This window comes from Aythya fuligula, chromosome 1, assembly GCF_009819795.1.
Source record: "Aythya fuligula isolate bAytFul2 chromosome 1, bAytFul2.pri, whole genome shotgun sequence".
NCBI lineage: Eukaryota > Metazoa > Chordata > Aves > Anseriformes > Anatidae > Aythya > Aythya fuligula.
The window spans coordinates 41404189-41427917 of NC_045559.1; the positions used below are offsets into that span (position 1 = coordinate 41404189).

Consider the following 23729-nt stretch of genomic DNA (forward strand, 5'->3'; position numbering starts at 1 on the left):
TGTTGGCTGGACTCAAGTACTATGCTTGATTTCAGCAGTTTATTTCATTTGATTAACCCCAAAGTGTTTTCCCTGCATATGATTAAATCCATGAAGGTCCCAGCTGTTGTTTGGATGCTTAATTTACTTTTTTTTTTTTTTTTTTTTTGAGATTCTGGCTTTTTCCCTGGTGCCTGTTTTGATGTTGCTGAAGGGCAAATCTCAATACTAATTAAGAAAGGGCTGTTTTCAGTGCTGAAAATGTCCAACCAGCAGACTTCCAACGTGACTGACAAGGGCTCAAATTCCAGTGAGCAGCCTGAACCCAGCCTGTGTGGAGGGCCTTTGATCAGTGCTTTGCACTGTATGAAGCTGAAGGGTGCATGCTTGTGAATTGTAGTAGACCCAGGATGCCACTGGAAAGCAGAGAGAGTTTGCTGGCTAATGCTCTTGTTTGGCCAGCCCTGAACCACTATCCCGCAGCCAAACAAGAAGATAATAGCAGCCGGCGAACAGAAAAGGTCAACAGATGTACAGTCACTTCTTGCAGTCAGCCAGACCCCTCCTGGCCTCTGACACCTTCTTTCCTTCAGCTGTGTCAGGTGGGAGGACATTTATTTATTTATCTTTGTTTTATAGACCTGGATGCAGCAAGTGAAAGGCAAAGTGCATCAGTAAAGAGTCTTCAGATATGTCAGTAAAACGTTCTAGACAGGCTGTAAATCTAAGAATTGAGGCATTTGAGATTTGGGAAATGTTCTAAATCAAATCTGTCATCTTCACACTGAAGTCATTCCTTGAGATTTATTGCTTTAACTGTTTCCAATGGGAATCTCATAAGTTAATAGAAGTCAAAATTAATTCACATATGATGGACCTGGAGATTAAGAGCTGTATATCATCTATTTGTCTGAGATGTATACAATATTAAAGACAGATACATTTTGCTGCAGACATACTTCCAGTAGTGCCTAGTTACATAACTAACCCTAGTATATCTCCTAGTAAAAATGCTACATTCAGTTATGAAGATGTAAGTTTATCTTTAGCAATGGGTATTATTAAAAGGACATTTAGTCTGAATGCTATATTATATGGTATTCAAATTATGTATTCCATGAATGCAACTGCCGTATCTAACATAGACTTCTGAGGTGTGAGAGATTGACTGTAATTTATGAAAAACAAACAAACAAACAAAACTTCTAAATATTTTTTGCTAGAATGAAAGAATGGATGTTTTTGATAAAGTTAACAATGCTCAGATTCAGAGGATTACCAATTCAATCAAAAAAATACCAATTTAATAAAAGTAAAATAAGCAAACAATTTGAATATTTAATTTCTCATTTCCATTTTTAAAGTTAAAGTTACTTCTTTCTATTTGTTTCAATTGTTTTCATTTCTGAGTTACTTTGCATTTCACTGTTTATATGCAAAGACTGTTTATATGCAAAATAACTGGGTATATATACATATCCACATTTTATAATATCCACAGTCATATATAAATATACAGTGTGTTTTTTGTTTATGTTTGGTATGGTTTTTGCTGTTTTTTTGTTTGTTTGTTTTTTCAAATGAACATTTATTATTTTTTTACATAGTATGTCTTTTGGGACAAATATGCATAAAAATTCAACAAATAGGGGTTCTCTAGACTGCTGAATAAATAAATATTTGCTGCTATGGGGAAAAGTAGCACAGCTTATTGCGCTGAATGCAAAAATAATACCTCGTATATATTATATTATAAAATAATACCATAGAACCATATTATTTTGTAATAAACATTTAAAGTGATGAACAAAGTAATTGAACTTTTTTTCTTGAGTAGTTTTCAGTCAGTGGGCCTTTTAATTATGCTTCTTTATTACTAGCAAATGAAGACCTAAAAGTCTTTATATCAAATGACTTAGGAAAGATCTATTATCATCTTGATCCAATTACATTTAGGATGCAACACTCATGGTGTGCTTCTCCAAGATAATATAGTCAAGGTTATATATTCACTGGCTGAATTTTACTAAGAATTCATAATTCTAACATGGCTATCTTTCTCTAAAGACTATCAGACAATAACTTGATAGTTTCAGTGACCTTTGCTGACATTTTCAATTATGCTTTTTATTTCTTATTTTTTCTTATTAAGTTCCTTGTGGATTATGCATGTACAGCATAAGCTAAAGCTATAGAGCAGGAAATTACTTTGCACAAATATCCATAGTTATGTACCAAAGAACTGCAGTTGTCACAATATAATTGTAAGAAATCAGAAAAAGCAATGCATAATTAAGCAAATGATTCTTCTTTTCAAGCCATCAGTACCCATTGTTGGTAAAGCCATCCACTGAGACACAGATTTTTTTTATGAGGCAGTGAAGAGAGCTCCATTAGTTAGCTTCCTGTTAAACACATGTAAAAAAGGGAACATTTGTCTGTAGTTCTGTGATAGTACATCTACCGTGTCTCTGACTGGGCTCTGGGACATTGATCATCAACTTCAGCATTAAAACACCATGAATTAGTCTGGATCTTTTTTAATATTCAACTGATTTTTCAAGTAAAAAGTAAGTTTAAAAGCTAGTGACTTTTATCTTCTCAGAGTAAGAGCTGAAGGCCGTAGTTTTCAAGCTAGCTAGAATAACTGATATTGACTGACAGATTTCAGACTTGTATTTGACACATATGCCAAGTGCATTTTGTTAAAATTATAACTTTAAGTATACAGCCAAAACTATGTATGTTAAAACAGGCATTTAAATAATTACAAGGTAATTCCTAGGAAATTGCGTATTTATCTAGTCTCATGTTTATTTTTTTAAGTTAGTCCCTAGGGTGCATATCCTTTATCGAAAGAGTTATACCTAAGGCATACCTGCAGAAAGCAGGTGGTTTGACCAGCCTACCCATAAGTAAATAAATGCATTATTTGTCAATAATATCCTTTACGTGATGTAAACTCCTTGTAATAAGGAGTAAGATATTGAAATCTTTATTGCAATCAAAAATAATTTTCAAAACACAAAACCCACATACCAGCATAACAGCTCTGAAGTGGAGGTGTGGAAATGAGACACTGTTGTATATATGGTAATCATTTTTTCTTTGAGGAATGGATATACAGAGCAAGGTGGGAAAGATGTTAGAATTCTCAAGATTGTCTTTTATATTTGCATGTATATGTATAAATGTATTTATATTTTATATACGTTTTATGTTATTTTTCTACACACATACATACATATGTATAATCAATATAAGACAAACAGACCAAGCAATGACCTTTTATAAAAAGAACTGTGATGTTTTTTGTTTTATTCTCAGAATTACTTTGGAGTGTTTTATTTGGGAACTGAAAATTTATATTTTAAGATAGAGTACCTGAATTCCTCTATTGAAGTGTTCAGTAACTGAAAATAATCACTCCTGGGCTTCTGTTTGGGAGCAGTCTTCTTCTGGTCGATATATCAGTGAACTCCAAACAGGACTTTAAATCCATAATTCATTTCCAGGCTAAGCTAGGCTCCTTGGGGGCTAAAGAAGCCTGAGGAGCACTGGCCTCACTTGACTGCTTCACATCTGTTCAGTCTGAGTTTAAAATTAATACAAAAGCGTTGGAGAAGATGCGCTTGGAGGGGAGAGAATATTAAAAAAAAAAAAAAATAGGTCTTTGAGAAAGCCCAGAGTGAAAGTGCTGGATTTTACAAAGGCCAGATATTGTTTGTCCAGTCAAAATGTATAAAGCCTCCTGTATAAAACCTGAAAGTTTCACAGTGCATTGAAGACCCAGTCTAACAACAAATGTTGTCTTCTGTTACTTTCACAGGCTCATCTAGTAGCAGCTTTTGAAAAAAGCTTGGGAAATATGACCGGCCGGTTGCAAAGTCTAACAATGACAGCTGAACAAAAGGTACGTTTAGCAAAGCAGACGGAAAGCAGTCAGCAGATTATATTAGAGTTTTGTTTAAAAAACACTGAAAGGAAACAGGGACAGCTGTGACAATAAGACAGACAGATCTTTCTTTAATGGCCATTGCTATCAAATCTTCATAAAGCTCCAGTAGAATTAAACTCTGCAGCATCAGGTTTTCCTAGACAATATCATAGAATTGTTTGAAGATAAAATCTTTGCTTAAGATTTTAATTAAACATATGCAACTCTAGGTTTAATCCATATTGAAAGATCCTGTAACAAAGACATATCATAACCTACTGGACTGCTTAATTCCAGCCTGACAACATTGTCAGAATAACATCAGTAAATCAGTACAGGAAGGGAAGGACTGTACTTAAAGTAGACAAAAATGCCTCCATTCATTGTAAATGCAGGTTGGGTATCCTATTTGCTTAGAAACAGTTTTGGTTTTCACTGTGCTGTTGTGAGCGTTGGGGAAAAAATCTAAACCTGATAGCTAGTAAATTTAACGTGAGGCTTTGTACCCTGCTGAGGATTAAGAGGGCGCTTAGCACCTACCAGGATTGAACTACTGTAACTGTTTTCTGCCCTTAGTCATTTTGAGCAGTATCCTGTAAACAAGAAGGCCTCATTGAGACAAGCAATGAAAGAAACTGTATATCTGTGAGCTATTTCACCACTAGAGTCAGTGTAGCTGTGTATAAAAATAAAATTTCACAGTGTAGTTGATCATCAACAGGTGAAAAATGGCAAGACTAACTGTGAAATGGATAGAAAATATTTTTATTGCTCGTGTTTTTTGCTGTTTGTCGTTGTTGTTGTTTTGCATCTCAAGCAAAATAAATAAAGAGGAATTAAAGAAAAAACTTGACTTTTTACAAAATATAATTTCCCTCAGAAGATTTTCTTTCCAAAAGAGATTAAAAAGTGACATTGAAATAAATCATCTCATAAGCAAGCTTGTTCCCCAGAAGACTTGGAACATGTCCCTTCCATTCTCTTCTCTACTGTTGAGGTTAAATTCCTTTAGTCTTCATTATATAAACAAGGGCTGGAAGGAGAGTATTAATGATTCAGTAAAAGAAAAGCTATTTTTAAATTAAAATGATGTTGTATTCTGGTACAGGACTCCCTGCACTGGAGTAGTTTTTCTTTAAACTGCAAGACAGTCACTGTTATGGGTTTCAGTTACAGAAACAGTTATGGGTTTCTTTTGTTTGTTTGTTTTTAATTGAATTATTAGTTAATGTTATTATTTTTTTTTTTTTTTGAAGTAGACACACACAAATTCAGATTGGGATTCAGACATTAAACAGTAGCCTTGAATACTGCAGGATGCAAGTCAAATGGTTATATTGTCTTTTGGCACTTTTTTTTCTCTCTCTCTTAACTTTATAATGAATATTAAATTGGGACCCCTTTAAAGTAACCTTTTTAAAAAAAAAAAAAAAAAAAGAAAGAAAACTTGGTTTCCATACAAATATCATGATAACTTTGCATAGAATAAATACAAAAGTAAATATGAGTTGAGTTTAATATCTTCATAGAAATTCATCTTCAGTGTAGACTGAAGTAGAATTTCAAGTAGAATTCATTTTAAATGAATTCTACTTGAAGTTAGTGTTGCCCTTATATTCACCCAAGCATTCCCATGAACTTCATTTGGACCACTCTTATCTTTTTAGCTTAGACATACATTGTTCTTGTGCCATGTATTTCAAGCTCTCTTTGTTCTTCCCACAGGAATCTGAGCTTATAGAGCTACGGGAAACCATTGAAATGCTGAAAGCCCAGAATTCTGCTGCACAAGCTGCTATTCAAGGAGCCTTGAATGGTCCTGATCATACCCACAAAGGTATGCTTTTGTCACTATTAAAATAAGTGCAGAGTTTCTCCCTAGGAAAAAAAGGCTAAGTCACTACTTTTCTGTTGTTTTGATGACTCTGTTGCAAGGGCAAGTACATTCTGGAGTGAATGGTAGGCATTCTTGTGGGTTTCCACAACTGGAAACCTTGCATGTGCTTCCTACTTGCCGCAGAGTTCCTGGAGCTTTGTCTTCTCAAAACTGGGTGGCCAGGAATGAATTGTTGGGTGTAAAGAGTTAACCCTGTCACCGTAGTTGGGTATTGAAGTACTCCCAAGTCACTAGTGAAGTCTTACATCAAAACATAGTTATACCTTAGAAATCCAGTGTAATATGTAGCTCTGAAAGTTGTAATCATTAAGAGACAGACTAATTACAGTTTATTCACTTCACAAAGTGCCAAATCAGTACAGGAAGCGAACTTTTAAAATTCCAGATTCTGAATTAATTTTTCATTGCTGTTTAGTAAATGTTATATTATAAATATATATTTCAAAGTGTCTGTTGATAAGCAATAGCAAAGGAATTACTTGAAGAAAAAAAGAAATAACAGCCTTAATTTCTGAAAGTGCCATTGATCTTTCTTTAAAGAGGTCATTATTTAAATTAGATGCTCACCCTGAGGTCATTTCACTGCATGACTTAAGTATAGCAAAGCTAACTTCTAGGAAGTAGAATATAGCCTAAAAAGTAATTTTCCTTGGAATATAGTGGATATGTTTTGCAAGAATACTTACCAGTGATTAACTTATAGTTATTAGAGACTTAAGAAATTGCCTCACCAATCTTTTTAAATATTCTCCGCTTCTTATTTTGTTTCATGTGTTTTTAATGAACTCTTGCCTGCTTATTTCCATCATGGTATATTAGAAAGTAGCATCTGAATGCTGATAAACCCTGCTACAAGTCACATAGTGCCTATACTCCTCAGGGAAAACAAACAAACAAACTGTAGTACATATGATGGTAATAACTCAACTAATCCATCTGTAACAGAAGCTACTTTGCTCTGAGGTTATGCCTGCATAGATTGCTGTGTGGGATCACTGCTTTCTTGCCTCCCAGTCCAGAGGAGCACATAAGAGTTTTGTATAGATTCCCATTGACTCTGATGTGGTTTCTCATGGGCTGCAATATCTTGGATCCAAGCCACAAAAAGAATCAATACCATTTATGTGCATTTAGACTCCATTTGAAGAGTGAGACCCTGTATAAATATAAAAAATGATTATTATATTCAAGCAGAGGCTGTGTCACCTAGCCAGATAGCTTTCAATGTATGTTGTTTTCTTTAGATTTACGTATAAGACGGCAACATTCTTCAGAAAGTGTTTCCAGCATCAACAGTGCAACGAGCCACTCAAGCATTGGCAGTGGTAATGATGCTGACTCCAAGAAGAAGAAAAAGAAAAACTGGGTAAGTGCTCAGCAGGTTTTAGCCTGTCTTTTAGCTATTATGTCATTTCCTAGTGCCTGAGTAGCATAATGGCCCATTTCATCTACAATATTCTTGTGGGGCCAGACAGATGCAAAGCAATTCACTTGTACCCATACTGTGACACTATCAGCAAACTAAAAATTGTTGAATACCAGTGGGGAATTCTTTGCATAAATCAGGATAATTTAAAATAAAAATAAAAACTGCAAATGGCCTTAAAATAGCTGTTATGACCCAAAATATCTCTGGGCCACATTGAAAACCTGTTTAATTTTAATTCAGCAGGAGTGATTCAAAAGCTTGAGTCAAATACTTTACCCAGCTTTGAAGGGAGTTGAAATCTGTTATGAATTCTCATGTAAAATTAGTACGGTGTTTAAAGAAAGGAAGATGGTTCTCAAATGGAACACACAAATACCACATAGTTCCAAGGGTTTAATCAAATACTTACATTAAATAAAGACGAAAATATGTGTTTTTTGTTTGTTTGTTTGTTTGTTTGTTTTTATATTACCTGCATAAACACTTGTTTTAAAATACTTATCAGCCTTCATTCCCTTGATTTGTAATTCCACACTCTTTCATGTTTCTGCAAGGTGAACTCTAGAGGAAGTGAGGTGAATATATACCATGGAAAATTTGGCATGCATCTATAAAGAACCCTATCTTGGCATGATTGCTATTTATTTTGGCAGTAGGCTTTTACACCTTCTTAAAACAGATTATCTTGTATGTCTTCTCAGTTTGCCTCTATTCATTTTAATCTCAAAGTTTAGACTATAGAAAGGGGGAGTGTAGCCAAAATCCATTTCTTTCTTGTTAGATATCATGATCTGGAAAATACTTAATGTTTCTCTGATCAATGGTCACACTCCCCACTCTCCAATTATATCATGAACATAACATGTTTGAGTACCTCATTTTTATAGAGGTTTGTCATTGACTTCTATTCAATTTTAAATCAGAACACCTTTCTGAAAATAAATAAATTAAACAACACATTTTTCCTAAAGATGACCAACTTATGTATTTAGACAAATGTATCAAAGAATGGGCTAGTTAAAACTCACTGCAAACAAAACTGATGTCATCTTGGCTCCTGAAATAAATGGCTCTTTGGCTATTCTGTCCCTTTTCAATACTGGTAAGAGCTTCTAGAGAGAAAAGGCAATGCTTTCACATTCAAAGATCTTACTACTCTAAAGGAAACTGCAGTGAAGAGTAGCTACTTTTCAGCTAACATTCTTCTCAGTAGTACAGCAAAGCAAGCCTCATGTCCCAGCTTAAGTCCTCTTGCTTGTGATCCAAAACATAGCATTGAAATAGTTTGATCAATCAAATTTTTATCTGGAAAGCTAATTGGCAAACCCAGTAAATTGGACTTGTCTTTTCATTTCAGCATTTAGAAGGAGCAGGTTCTGCCTGCTCTAGATGTGAAGTGGTTATTTAAAGCCAGCCCTGGAAGGGAATGCCATGGGAATGGGATTCCACTGGGGCTTAATGGCTTTAAATGAGCACCCCTCTGCCATAGCTGCACCACTCAGTCCTGCACCTTTTCCATAGACTTACGTTTGCGCTGCGCTGGATTAATAAATGAAAAAAAAAAAAAAAAAAAAAAAAAAAACAAACCAAAAAAAAAAACACTGTATCATGTTTTTAGAGATACTGTGTTGCATATGTTAATACCTTGCTTCTGTATACTGACCTCAGGCAGTGGCTAGGATGGCATCTGCAAACTAACTCTTCGAAACATTATCTGCATGCAAATTGCCGAAATGAGGAAAATTATCTTGCTCTATGTTTGTTTTCCAGCTAAGAAGCTCTTTCAAACAGGCCTTTGGAAAGAAGAAGTCCACCAAGCCTCCTTCCTCACATTCTGACATAGAAGAGCTGACAGATTCCTCTCTTCCTTCATCACCCAAATTGTCCCACAGCTCAGGAGAGTGTGGGGCAACATCAATGAAACCATCACAGTCAGCATCTGCGTAAGTTTCTCTCTCTTAGCAAATGTTTCTTCCAAAATGGGATGGACTGTAGGACAGGCCTCCTCAAACGTGTTGCAAATTAGAAACCATTGTCAACAGCTGTGATCTTTTACTCCCTTGCTTCATTCATTTGCTAGGTTTCTTGCAATTTTCACTCCATTTAGACACTGGCAGCGTTTTCTTAGCATTTTCCTTTCTTTCACAGCCTTTATCGAAAATTATCTAGCAGTACAAATTTCTGTACAAATGAATATCCAAAAGCTCATGTTGTACTCTTCCTGCACCATTAACAACTTGATCATATCCATTTAGTAAAAGCCAAATACTAAAGTTGCCTTTCTCCACAACATGCTAAAAAATGTTATTTTATTTTCCTGCTAGCTTTGGATTTTCACAAAATGTTCATCCTTTCGTTCCTAATTTCTCTATTTCATAACTCCTTTTTTATTTAAATCTTTTTCTTCTTCTTTTAGAGTTTGGAATTCTTTGCAAGATTTTATTTTATTTTTTATTTTTATTCAAATCAACATTTACTGTGTCAAGGCTGAGAACAAGTCATCAATCAAAAGCTGTCTCATTTTGTCTTTATGAAATCATCTTTTTTTGTTTGTTTGTTTGTTTGCTTGTTGTTTGTGGATTTTTTTTCTTTCTAATACATTCTTATAGATTTCTCAGTCCTCATTCATATTCTTCCACTTTTTTTTTTTTTTTTAAATTTTTATAAACTCCTAACTTTTTCCAGTGTGTGGAAATCTGACTCTTTGATTGCACACTCAAATGCATGTTACTGGTGCCAGCCTTCCTTTTCTTGTCCTGACTGAGAATAATCAGAGCATGACTATTCTTCCTTAAAGTACTCAGGGGATTCTATTGTAGTGACTAATTGCTGAGGTTTCAAGCAGAATTTCCCTGTGTTAGGTCGGTGCCTTTAATGATCAGTTTTTGATAGACCTTAAGGATTTTTATTGCTAGGTTTAGGAATTTGACAGCAAATATTCCTACAAAAGGAACTGCTCCACAGTAAAAGTTTTTCTTTCCACACATTCCGTGCAACCTACTAGGGAGTATCTCATCTAGCTGTCTAGTTTTATTGTTTCTTTTATAAGAAACTTTTATTATTTCAAGTATATGTATGTTCTGGGGGGAGGATTTCTACATGTTTGGTACCCTCAAATCTGATTTGTTATCAACTTTAAAATCACTAGTAAAAGCCTAAATAGAAAGTGCCTGAAGTTAAACAGAACACTGTTCATCAACTACATTGTCTATTAATGATTCACAGAACTGTTTTCATAACCTTAAACTGTTTTCTTTCTTCCAACCCTGCTTTCTTCTCTGTCTCTTGGATTTGCTCTCTAGGTGTGCAGATCCCTTGAATTTATCAAGGACAATACTACATGATTAGTCTTTTATCCCAAGCTCTTCCCATTGTTGTCTCTGAGCCTGGACTTCCTAATCTCCACACAGTTCATAGACTTCTAGTTCTTCCTCTGTAACATTTCTGAACACAAAATTTTCTGATCTTATTATACCACCCCTTTTATTTTTACTGCGACCTTTCTACATAGTAAAACATAGGTTCTTTTTCTTCCGTGGGGAGATCACATAAGTTGTATTTATTTAGATTAATTTCTTTGTATGTTATACTGATAACATTACTTTCTTTGAAAGACTGTTTTCTGTTGCATCATTTAAAATTCTGTTTCTTTCAAGAGTTTTTGTAATCAACAGCAACCTCTGCTTAAAGATGATGGTTTAGCTCCCTTTACCCAAAATAACCTAATTATTTCTGAATCCCAAGACTGTCATAAGGTAGAAAAAATAAAATTATTTATTTTGTACTAATCTGAATCATTGTCTGAAGTCAGATCAAGATTCTGAGCTTCTTTCTGTGACTGCTCAGGAATGCAACCTTATCTTTTTGGTTTTCTTCCTTTTGATGAAATCCGAACTTCCTGTTGAATTTTACAGTAGCAGGAGCTGAGTGTTGACAAGCTCCAGAGTTTGCAAAATAAAATTGTATTCATACTTTCTGCTTCCATTCTGCTTGTGTTAGCAGTCTACTCATCATCTTCCTGCTTCTTCCAGAACCAGAGCCAGGCTTTCTGCTTCGTCTTCTATGAAGCTGGCTTGTCAAGTTATATTTTCATTCGTTTTCACCCCCAAAATGCAGTGGGGAAAAAAAATTGCCAACAAATAGATACATGACTTCCCAGATGTCCAAGTTGTTATATAAGCTAAAATATGCCTGTAAAGAAATTTTCATTTCTTACTTTGTTAGTGTAGTTATGGGCACTTCAAACCACGAATTGTACCATAATACTTGGAAAATAAAATCCTAGTAAATGCCTTTATTCATTTTTACTCACATTTAAAATATTTGTACACGTTTTGAATAATATTATTTTTTTTCTTCAATTTGCCATATTTTCATTTGTCCTGAACTCATCAGCTTCCCCTTGCTTACAGTTTCTTTATATATTTTTTCTTGCCCTGAGTCTCATATTCTAAAACATTACCTTTACTTTCTTCCAATTGCATCTGTCCAATACGTGTGTATGCAGGTCCTCTCTAGGCTGGCCACCAAAGAAAAGGCATAACGGCCATGTGATCTACAAGCATAGATCCCGGTAAAATTGAGTGTGGGGCATGGAGTTGTATACTCAACTGCTGACCTGAAGAGTGCTGCATCTTCTTTCCAAAAATACATTTGCATGCATTCTGGCAATTAAATTTGAGCTCTGTTTCTTGTTTGTATATTAGTAGTAATAATCACAATAATAATACTTATTGTTATAAAATGTTTTTTATATTTAAATTGTTCTGCAAATATTAACTATTTACAGTGACAGTAATAAAGAACATGTAACATTTAGTGAATTGGATGAAAATATTGCATAGTATAACAATTTATTCAAAATTCAGTGTTTTATTTTCTACTGGTTCTGTTATGCAGCAGATTTGGGTCTGATAGACACATAGAGGCAAAACAGTCTGAAATGGGAATTGGACAGGCTGGATGCCTAGGCCAGTCATGTTTTGATCTTTTCTCAGAATTGAGTGGTTTCTTCCATTAAAATTAATGCTTACAAAAATAATCACATGGAGATGGCTTTCAATCCTATCTTTCAGTGGAAAAAAAAAAAAAAAAGGCAATGAAAAAATCCTGTTATTTCAGACACTATACATTTCCAAATTGCAAACCATAGGCAAAAGGCAAATCAAAACCAGTACAGATAAAATCTTCTAGATCACGATGTCAAGGTCTGTCTCTTTGTGTACTGTTCAAAACAGAGAATATTGTTATTGCCTAATGATCTGTACTGCATACTTCAGTTCTCACTATTGCTACATAGGAAAACCATAACCTTTGCACCAAAGCAACAATACAGATATAAAATCAAGTTATAACCCATGGGTGATGCACAGTCCAAGAAAGACTTCTGACCAAAATTTAACAGCTTTTTTTTCCCATAGTGAACTATCCAATAAACTAAAGAGGTATAAACCAGGCTGATCATTTCATCTGGAGAGGTGTTTCTTTTCCTCTTTTTTTTTTTTTTTTCAATTTAATTCCTTTCTTTTATTTATTTATTTATTTATTTTTTATTTGCAATTTGAGCCTTCTCATGTTTCTTTGATAGGATTCTCTCTTCACTCTTAGGTTTCACCAGCAGCAAGCATTTTCTGTACTTTGATACTTAGTAATGACACTGCTTTGGGGGGGAGAACCTTCCTTTAATCTCTTGCCTGTTTCCTGCTCCTCCTTAGGATCTGTGAGTGCACAGAGGCAGAGGCTGAAATTATTCTACAGCTAAAGAGTGAGCTGAGGGAGAAAGAGCTAAAATTAACAGACATTCGTCTTGAAGCCCTCAGCTCTGCACATCATCTGGATCAGATTCGGGAAGCCATGAACCGCATGCAGGTCAGTGCAGTAGTTTAAGTGATCATAGGGGCACACACCAAAGGAATGTTTGGTATATTTTCTTTGGTTTTGTTTTGGTTATCAAAAATGTTGATACAAAATAAACTGCTATAATACAGTTGGACACTTCCACCAGATGGGTATGATAAGTGTTCACTATTAGAATGATAACAATGGTCTTAGCATATATTAATAAATAAAATGTTTAAGAGTGATAGAAGAAAGTATTATACCTGCCCAGAGGATATGTGTTATCTAAACCCTATGGCTGGGGAAATCTACATGACAGACAAGCAAATTTCTACAGAACTTTAATGCTTCAGCCATGGAGGAAATATGTGCATACCCTCTCATAGTGTCTAATTCCTAACCTACTCATGGCTTGAAGAAGCAAACTATATGAAACTTAATTAAATTATTGTATCCAGCATCACTGACTTTGTTGTCAGAAGATTTTCCCCTACACGAGGCTGAAAAAATATAGAAAGAATGTCACTGTTCTTCTCTGTATCATGTAGCTTTATGGGACTCAGCTCTGTTGCCCTGTGGTGGTTCAGCTTGAGTGAGCAGCCAAGCTCCACCACAGCTGCTCTCTCACTCCCCCTCCTCAAAATGGAATGAGGAGAAAATACGATGAAAAGGACTCAAAGGTTGAGATAAAGACAAGGAGATCACGCAGTAATTATTGTAACAGGCAAAACAGACTCAGCTTAAGGAGATAGTAAGATTTATTGCTTATTACTAACAAGCTAGAGAAGTGAGAAACAAAGGAAAGATACCAAAAGCACCTTCCTCTCCATCCACACTCTTCCACCTCCTCCCCCCAGGCGGCGCAGGGGAACGGGGGAATGGGGGTTATGGTCAGTCTACAGCGCTTCTTCTCTGCCGCTCCTTCTCGGTCACTCTCGTCCCCTGTGCTGTGGGGTCCCTCCCACGGGATGCAGTCCTTGATGAACTGATCCGGCGTGGGCTTTCCACAGGCAGCAGCTCTTCCAGAACTGCTCCAGATATGGGTCCGTACCATGGGATCCATCCCTCAGGAGCAAACTGCTCCAACCTGGGTGCCCCACGGGCAGCAGCTCCTGCCAGGTCACCTGCTCCTGCGTGGTCTCCTCTCCATGGGCTACAGGTCCAGCCTGGAATCTGCTCCAGCAGGGGTCTTCCACAGGCGGCAGCCTCCGTCGGTGCAGGGCCACTTGCTCCACCATGGTCTCCTCCACGGGCTGCAGCGTGGAGCCCTGCTCCACCGTGGTACTCCATGGGCTGCAGGGGGACATCCTGCTGCACCATGGTCCTCACCACAGGCCGCAGGGGACTTCTGCTCCGGCACCTGGAGCACCTCTCCCCCTCCTTCTTCACTGACTTTGGTGCCTGCAAGGCCATTCCTCACTCCTCTCACTCTCCCAGCTGCTGTGTGGTGCAGCGTTTTTTTCCCTGTCTTAAATATGCTGTCACAGAGGCACAAAACAACATCGCTTATTGGCTCGGCTCTGGTCAGCAGTGGGGCCCTTACCAAACATGGGGCAGCTTCTAGATCCTTCTCACAGAAACCACCCCTATGGGCCCCTGCTACCAAAACCTTGCCACGTAAACCCACTACATGCCCACATAAAAGTATCTAGTGTCAGGGAGGGTGCCCAAAATTATCCACAACATCCACACAGAGTGTGACAGAAGTCCTTCAGCAGATCTGTGCTCTACAGTCTTAAACCAGGCTACAAGGACCTAAACCAAGTGAAATCTCCAGAGAGGTTTGCTCTAGTCACATGCCACCAAAGTTTGAATTTCACCAAAGCTGGGCAGAAGTGACTGCTTCAGATGGTGTCACTGGTAATCACTTCTTTTCAAGTTTTCCCCAAAAGACAGACTTGGTGACATTTTGGAGAACTGATGGGGACTGGGAAGGGAAAAAGTTGGATTGTTAAGAAAGAAAAAAGAATACTGTGTGTATTCAAATCATCTTAAAAATCTAAAGCACAGCTGAATGGAATACTGTTAAGAATAGTGTAGTTAACCAGCATACAGTGCAGAGTAGATTAAGATTACAAACCACGTTTCATTGTAGATCCTGATGTGAACCCAAGGCTAAATTTGGGCTTTCACCTATTTTTTTCTGTCAATATTTCCTTATTTGGCCCTTCCCTTTCACCTTCTTCTCACTTTTGCCTATATGATCTAGTCTTTTTGTAGCAGTTGCATTTTGTGCATGTGTGTAATGCGATCCCTTATGATTTACTTCTATAATGGGCCAGCCAAACAGCCTTCATAAAAGAATAGGACTTTTAGCAGAATGTTAATGAACGTGGAATTAAATGTGATGTGCAAAACGGTCTGCAAGAATAAGCAGTTGCTTTGTGCTGCACTTCATGAAGCAACTGAAAGATAGATCTAGCTAGTACCAGGCTGTTCCCAGGCTGTTTTCATTTTATTATTGTACATCCAGTGATCACTTGGCACCACAGAGGATTTAGCTAAAAAAATTTCCTAGTTGTGCTGATTCATCTGTCACTGTACGTTTTCATCAAAGAGGGTTTGCTGGCAATTACATGAACGATCTCATGTTTGAATGATCAAAAAGTCTTATCTGCTACTAAGGAGGGTTTTGAAACTTAAAATATGAATTTGTATTTTTAATTTTTTTTTTTCTCCTCTGTGATGTTGTTGCTTAAATTTTGCATTCAATGGCAATAATCATTTCTGTGACCTTAGGAACACTGACACATCTAATATTTTAACAATAACTTTAACTGACCTAAGATATTTGGTGATTAAAAATAACTTCTAAAACTGAGGATAGCTGAGGAATTTCTCACACTTGTACTGTGGTCAACTGTATAAGAAGCACAGAAAATTGAAGATTGTGGTGTTTAGGAACTGTCTCAAGGCAAAAGGTAGAACAAGGTCTTAGGGTTTTTTCCCTTCACTTCAGAAGTGAAGGCTTTCGCTCTCTGATACAGTGCTGCCTGCTGCCATGAAACTGCTAAACCACTTATCTCCTGCAGGTGAACAGCAGGCACCAGGATAAGCACTGCCAGTGGTTTTCTGAAAGAGTAACCTCCTGTGCTTTTATGTTGATTTCTTGTGAATACAGAATGAAATAGAGATACTGAAAGCTGAAAATGATCGTTTAAAGGCAGAGACTGGAAATACTGGAAAGCCTGCTCGGCCGTCCTCAGAGTCTTCAAGCAGCACATCATCTTCTTCATCACGGCAGTCACTAGGACTTTCTCTGAACAATTTAAACATCACAGAATCTGTTACATCAGGTAAACATAATTTGAGCACATGCATGTCTCAGCAATTAGTAAGAATTTATTAGTTTTCATCCTTTTAAGGGGCCACGTACCAGAGGCATGCCTGAAAAGTGAAATGCCTCGTATCACTCGTGAACATTAGATATATATTCACTAATGGAGATGAAGAACAATCTTGGCAGACATTTCTGAAAACTTAACTTTTAGAAGGCTCTGAATGCTAACAGCAGAGTGTTCATTCTATTTCCTCGGTTTCCAGCAGTGATACTCTCTACCTACCTAGTTTACAATACTATTTTATCATCTATTTTACAAGTGATTTGAAAAGAGTAGTATTTTTTTGCAGTATATGACAACTGTGTGTGTATATATATATATATATATATATTTTATTTTTTTTTCTTGTCCATATGGGACAAATGAACATAGTACATGAAATTTTCCTTCTTTATTCTTATTTTTATTTTTATTTTTATTTTTATTTTTATTTTTAATTATTCAGTTAGCCCCCTTAACTTCTTCTCATATTTGCATCTGAGGCAGAAGGTTTTCTCAGCTTTATCCTTTACACTTTTTTAACGCAGTAAATCTAGTTAGCCTATGTTGGACCAAATCACCATTCATGACAGGAGCCAAACCCGCCTGCTTTATTAAGCACTCTCATTGTCTTCTGTGAATGAGAGCAAGCAAGCAAAACTGTGATCCACATCCTGAGCATTAACATTTGATTATTTTCCATGTCATATAGTTTATGATAATAAGCCTTCTACACTTGTTTTCATAACGTAGCCAAGAAACAGAAGTGCTGCCTCTAACATTAGAACCAGAAGCACAGCAGAAGCAGAGCAGCACTCATTAACGTAGACTCCACAGAAAGTATAATGCAGTCTCTGGAAGCAATAAAAATGTGGGTAATAATTGTAGAAAGAGTCTAGGCAAGACTACAGCTGAGAATGTGCCAAACTGCCTGACTGTAATTTGGGTTGGCAGTTAGTTATATTATCTTGCCAGTCATTGATTACATGCGTATTTGAATACTTCTGGCTAATATCAAATTTTATATGAAAATCAGTATGTATTTATTTACATCCCAACCTTTTTTTTTTTTTTTTTTTTTTAACCAGTTTTAACTTTTAGAATGGATGAACTCAACTTGGACTGTGGTATACAATAAAGTGTCACAAAAACAGGGAGAAAACATTTATCTATTGTCCCTGCTCACACATGTGCACACATTAAAACAAATAAATAAATAAGCAGAGTAGATTTTTTTAAATGGTAATTGTAGAAACTCTTTTATGAATAACAGCTATTAGCACTTTGTCTCTTGGCTCTAACTCTGTCTAGATATAGGAATAAACATAATATAAGCTTTAATTTTCTGTGTTATAGGTTCAAAATGTTTTTCTAGCATGCGAAGTAATTACATTTGGTTATAAGAAATTAAAGAAATAAGGGTGCCTAATGAGGAGTGGAGGATATCATTTGATCATGAATCCAGACTTTTTGGTCATCATGAGTATCATTTTGCTGCTGTGCCAGAGAACTTGGAAGGGTGACAGCTTCCTACCAAGTCCTGTGGGGTTTCTGAGGCAGCTGAAGTACTACTAATCAAAAGTCCCTGAGATATGAAGAGGTTAAACATGCTGGAAACTAAGCTGAGAGAGATAACGAAGGCTTTTTATCATCACACTACAAATGCCATGGCACTTACTGGGAGACCAGTGTCAACTAGAAATGACCAAAGCTATTCATTGCTTCCCAGAGGTATGGCCAGCTCCTCCAGATAGGTGAAAGAACAGCAAACAAGAACCAGTACAGGAGTTTCTCAGTAGTGTTTGACAAAAAGTTTGCCAGAGCTCTAACAAAAGCTCCCCTGGGGCCACCATAACATAGCTAGGGATGGGGCTGAGCAAGAGGTAGTTAAAACAATTGGCACTCCCCTGGAATTAGAACCCCTTGGACATTTCTTCTCAGCCCCTTGTGTCAGTGAGAGAGAGCTCTCAGTAGTAGAGGGATTTTTTTTTTCTAGCTAAAAAGTGGTGCCTCATTCCTATAGACTTACAGAAAACTGCATTTGAAAGGCTACCTGAGGGTCATTTGGAAATGTTTCAGAGGAGGATCAGAGATATTGCAAATTGCTCTCAGATGAACTGTGACATTATGGAAACTCTTAAGGTTTGTCATATATGCCAAAATGCAAAACAAGTGAAGTGAAACATTTAGCGTTGGGGGCACAGAAGAACTGGCTTCCTGGAACAAAACAGGCATAGATTTGATTTGTTTAAACTCACAATAGAAATGTTTCTTCATCTGATCCATTAAAAATAAATAAACAATCAATAAACAATAAATAAACAATCCAACAGAATCTGCTTTCTAGATCTATACTTTATAGGTCTGATGGTAGATTGTCAAAAAATTTATAAGGACCTACTTGCTTATAATACATTAATTGAACTCATATTGATAAGCCTTTTTTGGTTTTGCTTTGAGCAAGTACTTCCATGACTAAATCTCACTGACACCTTCTTTAATTGGGATGGTATCTAACCTTGTGCAAACAATGATACGAAGTCAATGTGTTTCTTCAGTCACCACGATAAGCATGAGCAAGATTCAGGGTAGTGGATTACTGTGCTGACCTTTGAAGAAAATGCAAATCTGTAATCTCTCCTAATGTATTAGTTAGTTTAAACGTCTAACAGTAAAATTGCTGAGAGAACTTCTAGAGGCATCAGTTTTATCCCTTGCAATAAAGCTGCAGGCTCAGTCTTCAGTAAAAAAATATGTCCATAATTCTCATTTTAGGGATTAGTGAGCAGATAGAAGAGCTAGAAACAGAGGCACAACACAGATCAGAATTGCTCTTTACCTCCAAGAAAACAAAAAGCTTTTCTTAGAGGAATGGCTAAATACAGAGTCACATATTCTGGACGAATGTGGTGTGATTTTCTAATACATTCTCTTTGTAAACCTGTACTGCAGGGGAAAAAGAAAAAAAGAAAAAAAGAAAAAAAAAAAAAAAAAAGCCTTTGTCCATAGCATGTGTACAGAAGGTAAAGAAATCAGCTGGAAAGAAATTAAAATGCTATTTTACTGTAGCAGCAAACATATTGGTGAAAGGATTTGTTCTCCTGACAGCATTCTAAAGGGCACAATGAGTGCCCAAAGGTATAAACTCAATTTAGGTTTTAAACAACATTACTTTGTGGGTGTATGTTTATTTTGAACAAATTCCAAGAAAGAAAGCAAAGGCAAAATTGTGATGCAAGTATTCATTTCTTTCTGGTTTCCCAATTCATTTCTACATGATTAAATCTCCTAATATTGCTTCAAGAAAAATTAGAAATTATAAATTGCTGTCATCTTCAAGAGAAGAGGAAAAATAAGAATTAATACAGATGAAAATGATTTCAAGTTGTGATGTCAAGATTTCCTTTTAACCAAAAAACCTTTGGAGCAAGTGTTGAACTGATGAGGTAAGCATAACTGTGTGATTTGTCAGGTTGATCTTGTCTCTTCTTTTATTACAGATATTTTGTTGGATGATGTCACAGATGGAGCACTCCACAAAGAAGGCCACAGTGTGAAAATTTTAGTTACTATAAACAAGGGCTATAGCCGAGCCAAGGTAAGTTCATTATCCAAAGGTCTAGTCACAGAACTACTTCTCTGACAAATCTTGCATTACAGTAGCTAAGATCCTTTAAGTATTTTCAGTCAGGATCTCAGTAAATATTGGAAAGACAGCAGCTATTTCCTTTGTCATCCATGCTCAGTACAGTTACACACTCTCCATAGACTACTGTCATATGGCCTCTTACTGCCTTTGTGGTGGCTCAGACACTACCAATTCTCAGTTTAATTAGTAGTAAGATGTTTTGGGACTTGCTTACTCTATTTTAAAGTGGTTATAAATTAGATTTATGCCTTTGGCCTCTTAGTCTGCAACTATGAATATGCTACTAGGTAATCAATTTGGAATTCCATTGTATTTTCATGTTCTGTGTTGCAGAAATATTCCTAATACTATGCATCTTTTATTTACATTCAACTCTCTATAAATGCAGATCAAATTTTAGAGAAGATTAAGATACTGTGTTTCCTTCTGTATAAAGAAATACCAAAGTAATATCATCTATATATATTTCAAGCACAGAGACGATTAACAAAGCTATCACATTCCAAATAGTATTTTTCTTTATTGGAAAAACAATGAATCTTTATAGCAAACTAATTGCCTCCATTTTTAGTCCAGTTTTCAAAATCTTTCTTTGTAGGATCAAAAAACACATGCGTATCTGATAGGATCAATCGGAGTCAGTGGAAAAACAAAATGGGACGTTTTAGATGGTGTAATCAGACGTCTCTTTAAGGTAAGGCATTGAAAAATTAGCTCAAGTATTAATTCAATAGTCTCTCTCACTTAAGAAAAATCTGTTATATTTTGGTTTGTCTTAACAAGTGGTTTTTTTTTGTTTGTTTGTTTTGTTTCTTTAACATATAGCTAGTACCAGTATTAACCTTTATTATTAATGTTGCTATACTTTTTACATCATCATAATCATTTTCTATTGAATATGACTGCAAGAATCTCCTTGCCAAATGAACTCACCTGTACCAAAATATTTTTCAAACTCCTTTCATTCAATAACCACATATCTAATCTATGTTTATATCTTATACTTTAATATAATTTCAGGAATATATTTTCCGAGTGGACCCAGCTACTAGCCTGGGTTTAAGCTCTGACTGCATTGCTAGCTATTCTATAGGGGATGTAATTAGAGCCCATAGCCTAGAAGTGCCTGAACTGCTGCCTTGTGGATATCTGGTTGGAGATAATAACATCATCACTGTGAACCTGAAAGGTAAAACCCTAATAATACTAGAATATTTTTGCAGACACTGTACAGTCCATCACTGAAATCCCCAATACTTTTTTCTTTTCCTAAGTCCTAACCTTTCTGTATTTTGTCTCCAGTTCAAAGATGCATTTATCACACAAACTCTTTGTAGAGTTTAGGTATTGTACAATGTTATTAGATATTGTACAATGTCTAACAAAGTAGGGCATTTTAAGGCAAATACAAGAATATCCCTTTCATTTTCTGATGGCCAAATCACAGCAAAATACAAATTTCTGAACAGTAGCCAAAAACAAAAACAAAAAAAGAGATTATGATCAAAATATTTATGCATTACCCAGTACCGCAGGAGAAATTTGAGACATTTAAAAAGCTGTAGGGATCTGCTGTTGGAGGGGGGCCTTCAGAAGAACTGTCCATATATTGTTATGACAACCAGCAAGCCTTGAGGCATTGACCTCTTTTTTTATCTTGGTTGCCTATAGTGTCTGAAACACACACCTTTGCCTTGCTGAGCCTTCTTTGCACATTTAACTTGATTTCACTTCTCCCATCTTTCTAGTCATACTGACATTGACACTATTTAATATTTTGACCCTGTGGAAGGGTGTAAGCATTTCCACAGTAATGAACCCCTTGATAGGAGTCTGATTTAGGAAGATGCATCTCACCTTGCTTTAGAGCATGGCACCAAGGATGAAGACAAGCCATTTTTCTTTTCTTTTGTTCCAGGAGTGGAAGAAAACAGTTTGGACAGTTTTGTGTTTGACACATTAATTCCTAAGCCAATTACTCAGCGTTACTTTAATTTACTAATGGAGCATCGCAGAATTATTCTTTCGGGACCCAGTGGCACAGGAAAGACCTATTTAGCTAATAGAATGGCTGAATATGTTATAACTAAATCTGGCAGGAAAAAAACTGAGGATGCAATTGCAACTTTTAACGTAGATCACAAGTCAAGCAAGGTAAGTTACAACTGAAATGACACCCTATTGCCTTCATATTGTTTTTAGTGAGAATATAGAGTAGACCCTAATAATTGGCATATTGTTGTATTGCTCAGTTAGCATCTTTTTCTACAAGGATTCAGTCTCCAATCCCAGTGAAGACTAGAGACCAGATCATTCTCTTGTAAACAAATTACTGCAAAGGGAGTCAGAACTTTTCCTTATTTGAGGAAATTCATCTTAAGGATATATGCAGAGTCACACATCTATGTAACTTTAGTTCTTAAAGTGTCTGTAATTCCTTTGTCAGAAGGGTTGGATATATAAAAAAGCTGGTCTAACTTGCTTTTCTGTAGTGGTAATAGCAGTTTATTGTTAGTGAAGGTTTGAGAATGAGGATTTTGAACTACTCTCTTGGGTGCTGCTTCTTAATAAACACTACATAAATATGACTGCTGCCATGGTTTCTGACATGAATTGGTCAGGAAGCTGACCATATTAAAATGACTTCATGCATCATGTCACACTCAGAGTGATTTACACAGCTCAGATTATCAAGCTTCTAATATGACTACCCAGATTATACTAATGACTTGCTATCCTGAACTGAGTATACTCCTAACTTGGTACCCTAGGAAAGAAAAGGAAAAGTTTTGCCCAGAGCTTTCTGATTTGCACAGAAAATAACGAATGTTAACATAGCGTAAGAAGGAAGCATACACAGATCTCAAAGGGGTGAGAGGACCATTCCAGTAAAAACATCACTTTTCTCTGCCTTAATGCAGAGCATTTGTGTTGCCTTTTTCTTTGGCAGTGAATGCGTTCATGTTTTATTGCTGTACCATATATACATTCATAACAGATATTGTCCTGTGAAAGAGCAAACTTCTGAGTTGCTGGAAAATTACTTGTTGTACGTGGTGTATTTTTGTTTGTTTGTTTTTTGTTTGTTTAGTTTTAGTTTTGGTTGGCTGTTTTTTTCTCCTTTTCCTTTGTTTCTAAGACAATTTACATAGAGTTTGTAGTAAAAAAAGAAAAACCATCATTGTAAAATGCCAAGTGTGCTTGAATAATACAGATGGTACTTTTTGGAAGAAAACCATGATGCTCCCTAAAGACACCAGAGCATAAAAAGCCAAACAAGTCTTTCTTGAAATAAGAAAAAGGTTGCATATTCTCCTCAAAGAGAAAAAAAAATCTGCTATTCCTGATCCAGGAAGTGAGATGGCAATAGGAACTTTGCCTGTAATACTGAACATTCCTAACACTGACAAAATTAGACACCTCTAGGGATACAGCTGTAAAACTTGACTAACCCAGACCCTCAAGGGCAACAAAGTGTCAGGGAAAATATAAAAGGTTTTGATTATAGAAAGCTTGCTTTTACTCCAGCAATATATGGCAGCCAAACAGATAGCTGACAAAAAATATTTACACAAGGAACTTTATTATGAGGTGTAATAGAGTATCCCCAAGAGGTTGAACAGATTTTCAGTGAGAATAGTAAAAGGAGATATCTGAGGAAGCAGTTCAATATGCCTAGG

General features: G+C 36.1%; 1 protein-coding gene across 8 annotated transcripts in view; it reads left to right on the forward strand.

Moving 5' to 3' along the window:
- The window catches only part of NAV3 (neuron navigator 3), a 413471-nt gene that overhangs the window by 381216 nt on the left and 8526 nt on the right, over positions 1-23729 (forward strand). For 6 of the 8 annotated variants that reach the window (XM_032199592.1, XM_032199544.1, XM_032199553.1 and 3 more), the window contains 11 exons: positions 3809-3892; positions 5642-5753; positions 7058-7179; positions 7797-7817; positions 9013-9185; positions 12957-13110; positions 16202-16376; positions 19901-19998; positions 20648-20743; positions 21070-21238; positions 21968-22203. In XM_032199592.1, the coding sequence (XP_032055483.1) occupies positions 3809-3892; positions 5642-5753; positions 7058-7179; positions 7797-7817; positions 9013-9185; positions 12957-13110; positions 16202-16376; positions 19901-19998; positions 20648-20743; positions 21070-21238; positions 21968-22203 (1440 nt within the window). The remainder of the gene's footprint in view (positions 1-3808; positions 3893-5641; positions 5754-7057; positions 7180-7796; positions 7818-9012; positions 9186-12956; positions 13111-16201; positions 16377-19900; positions 19999-20647; positions 20744-21069; positions 21239-21967; positions 22204-23729) is intronic. The other 2 variants (XM_032199563.1, XM_032199581.1) reach the window with 1 other exon arrangement.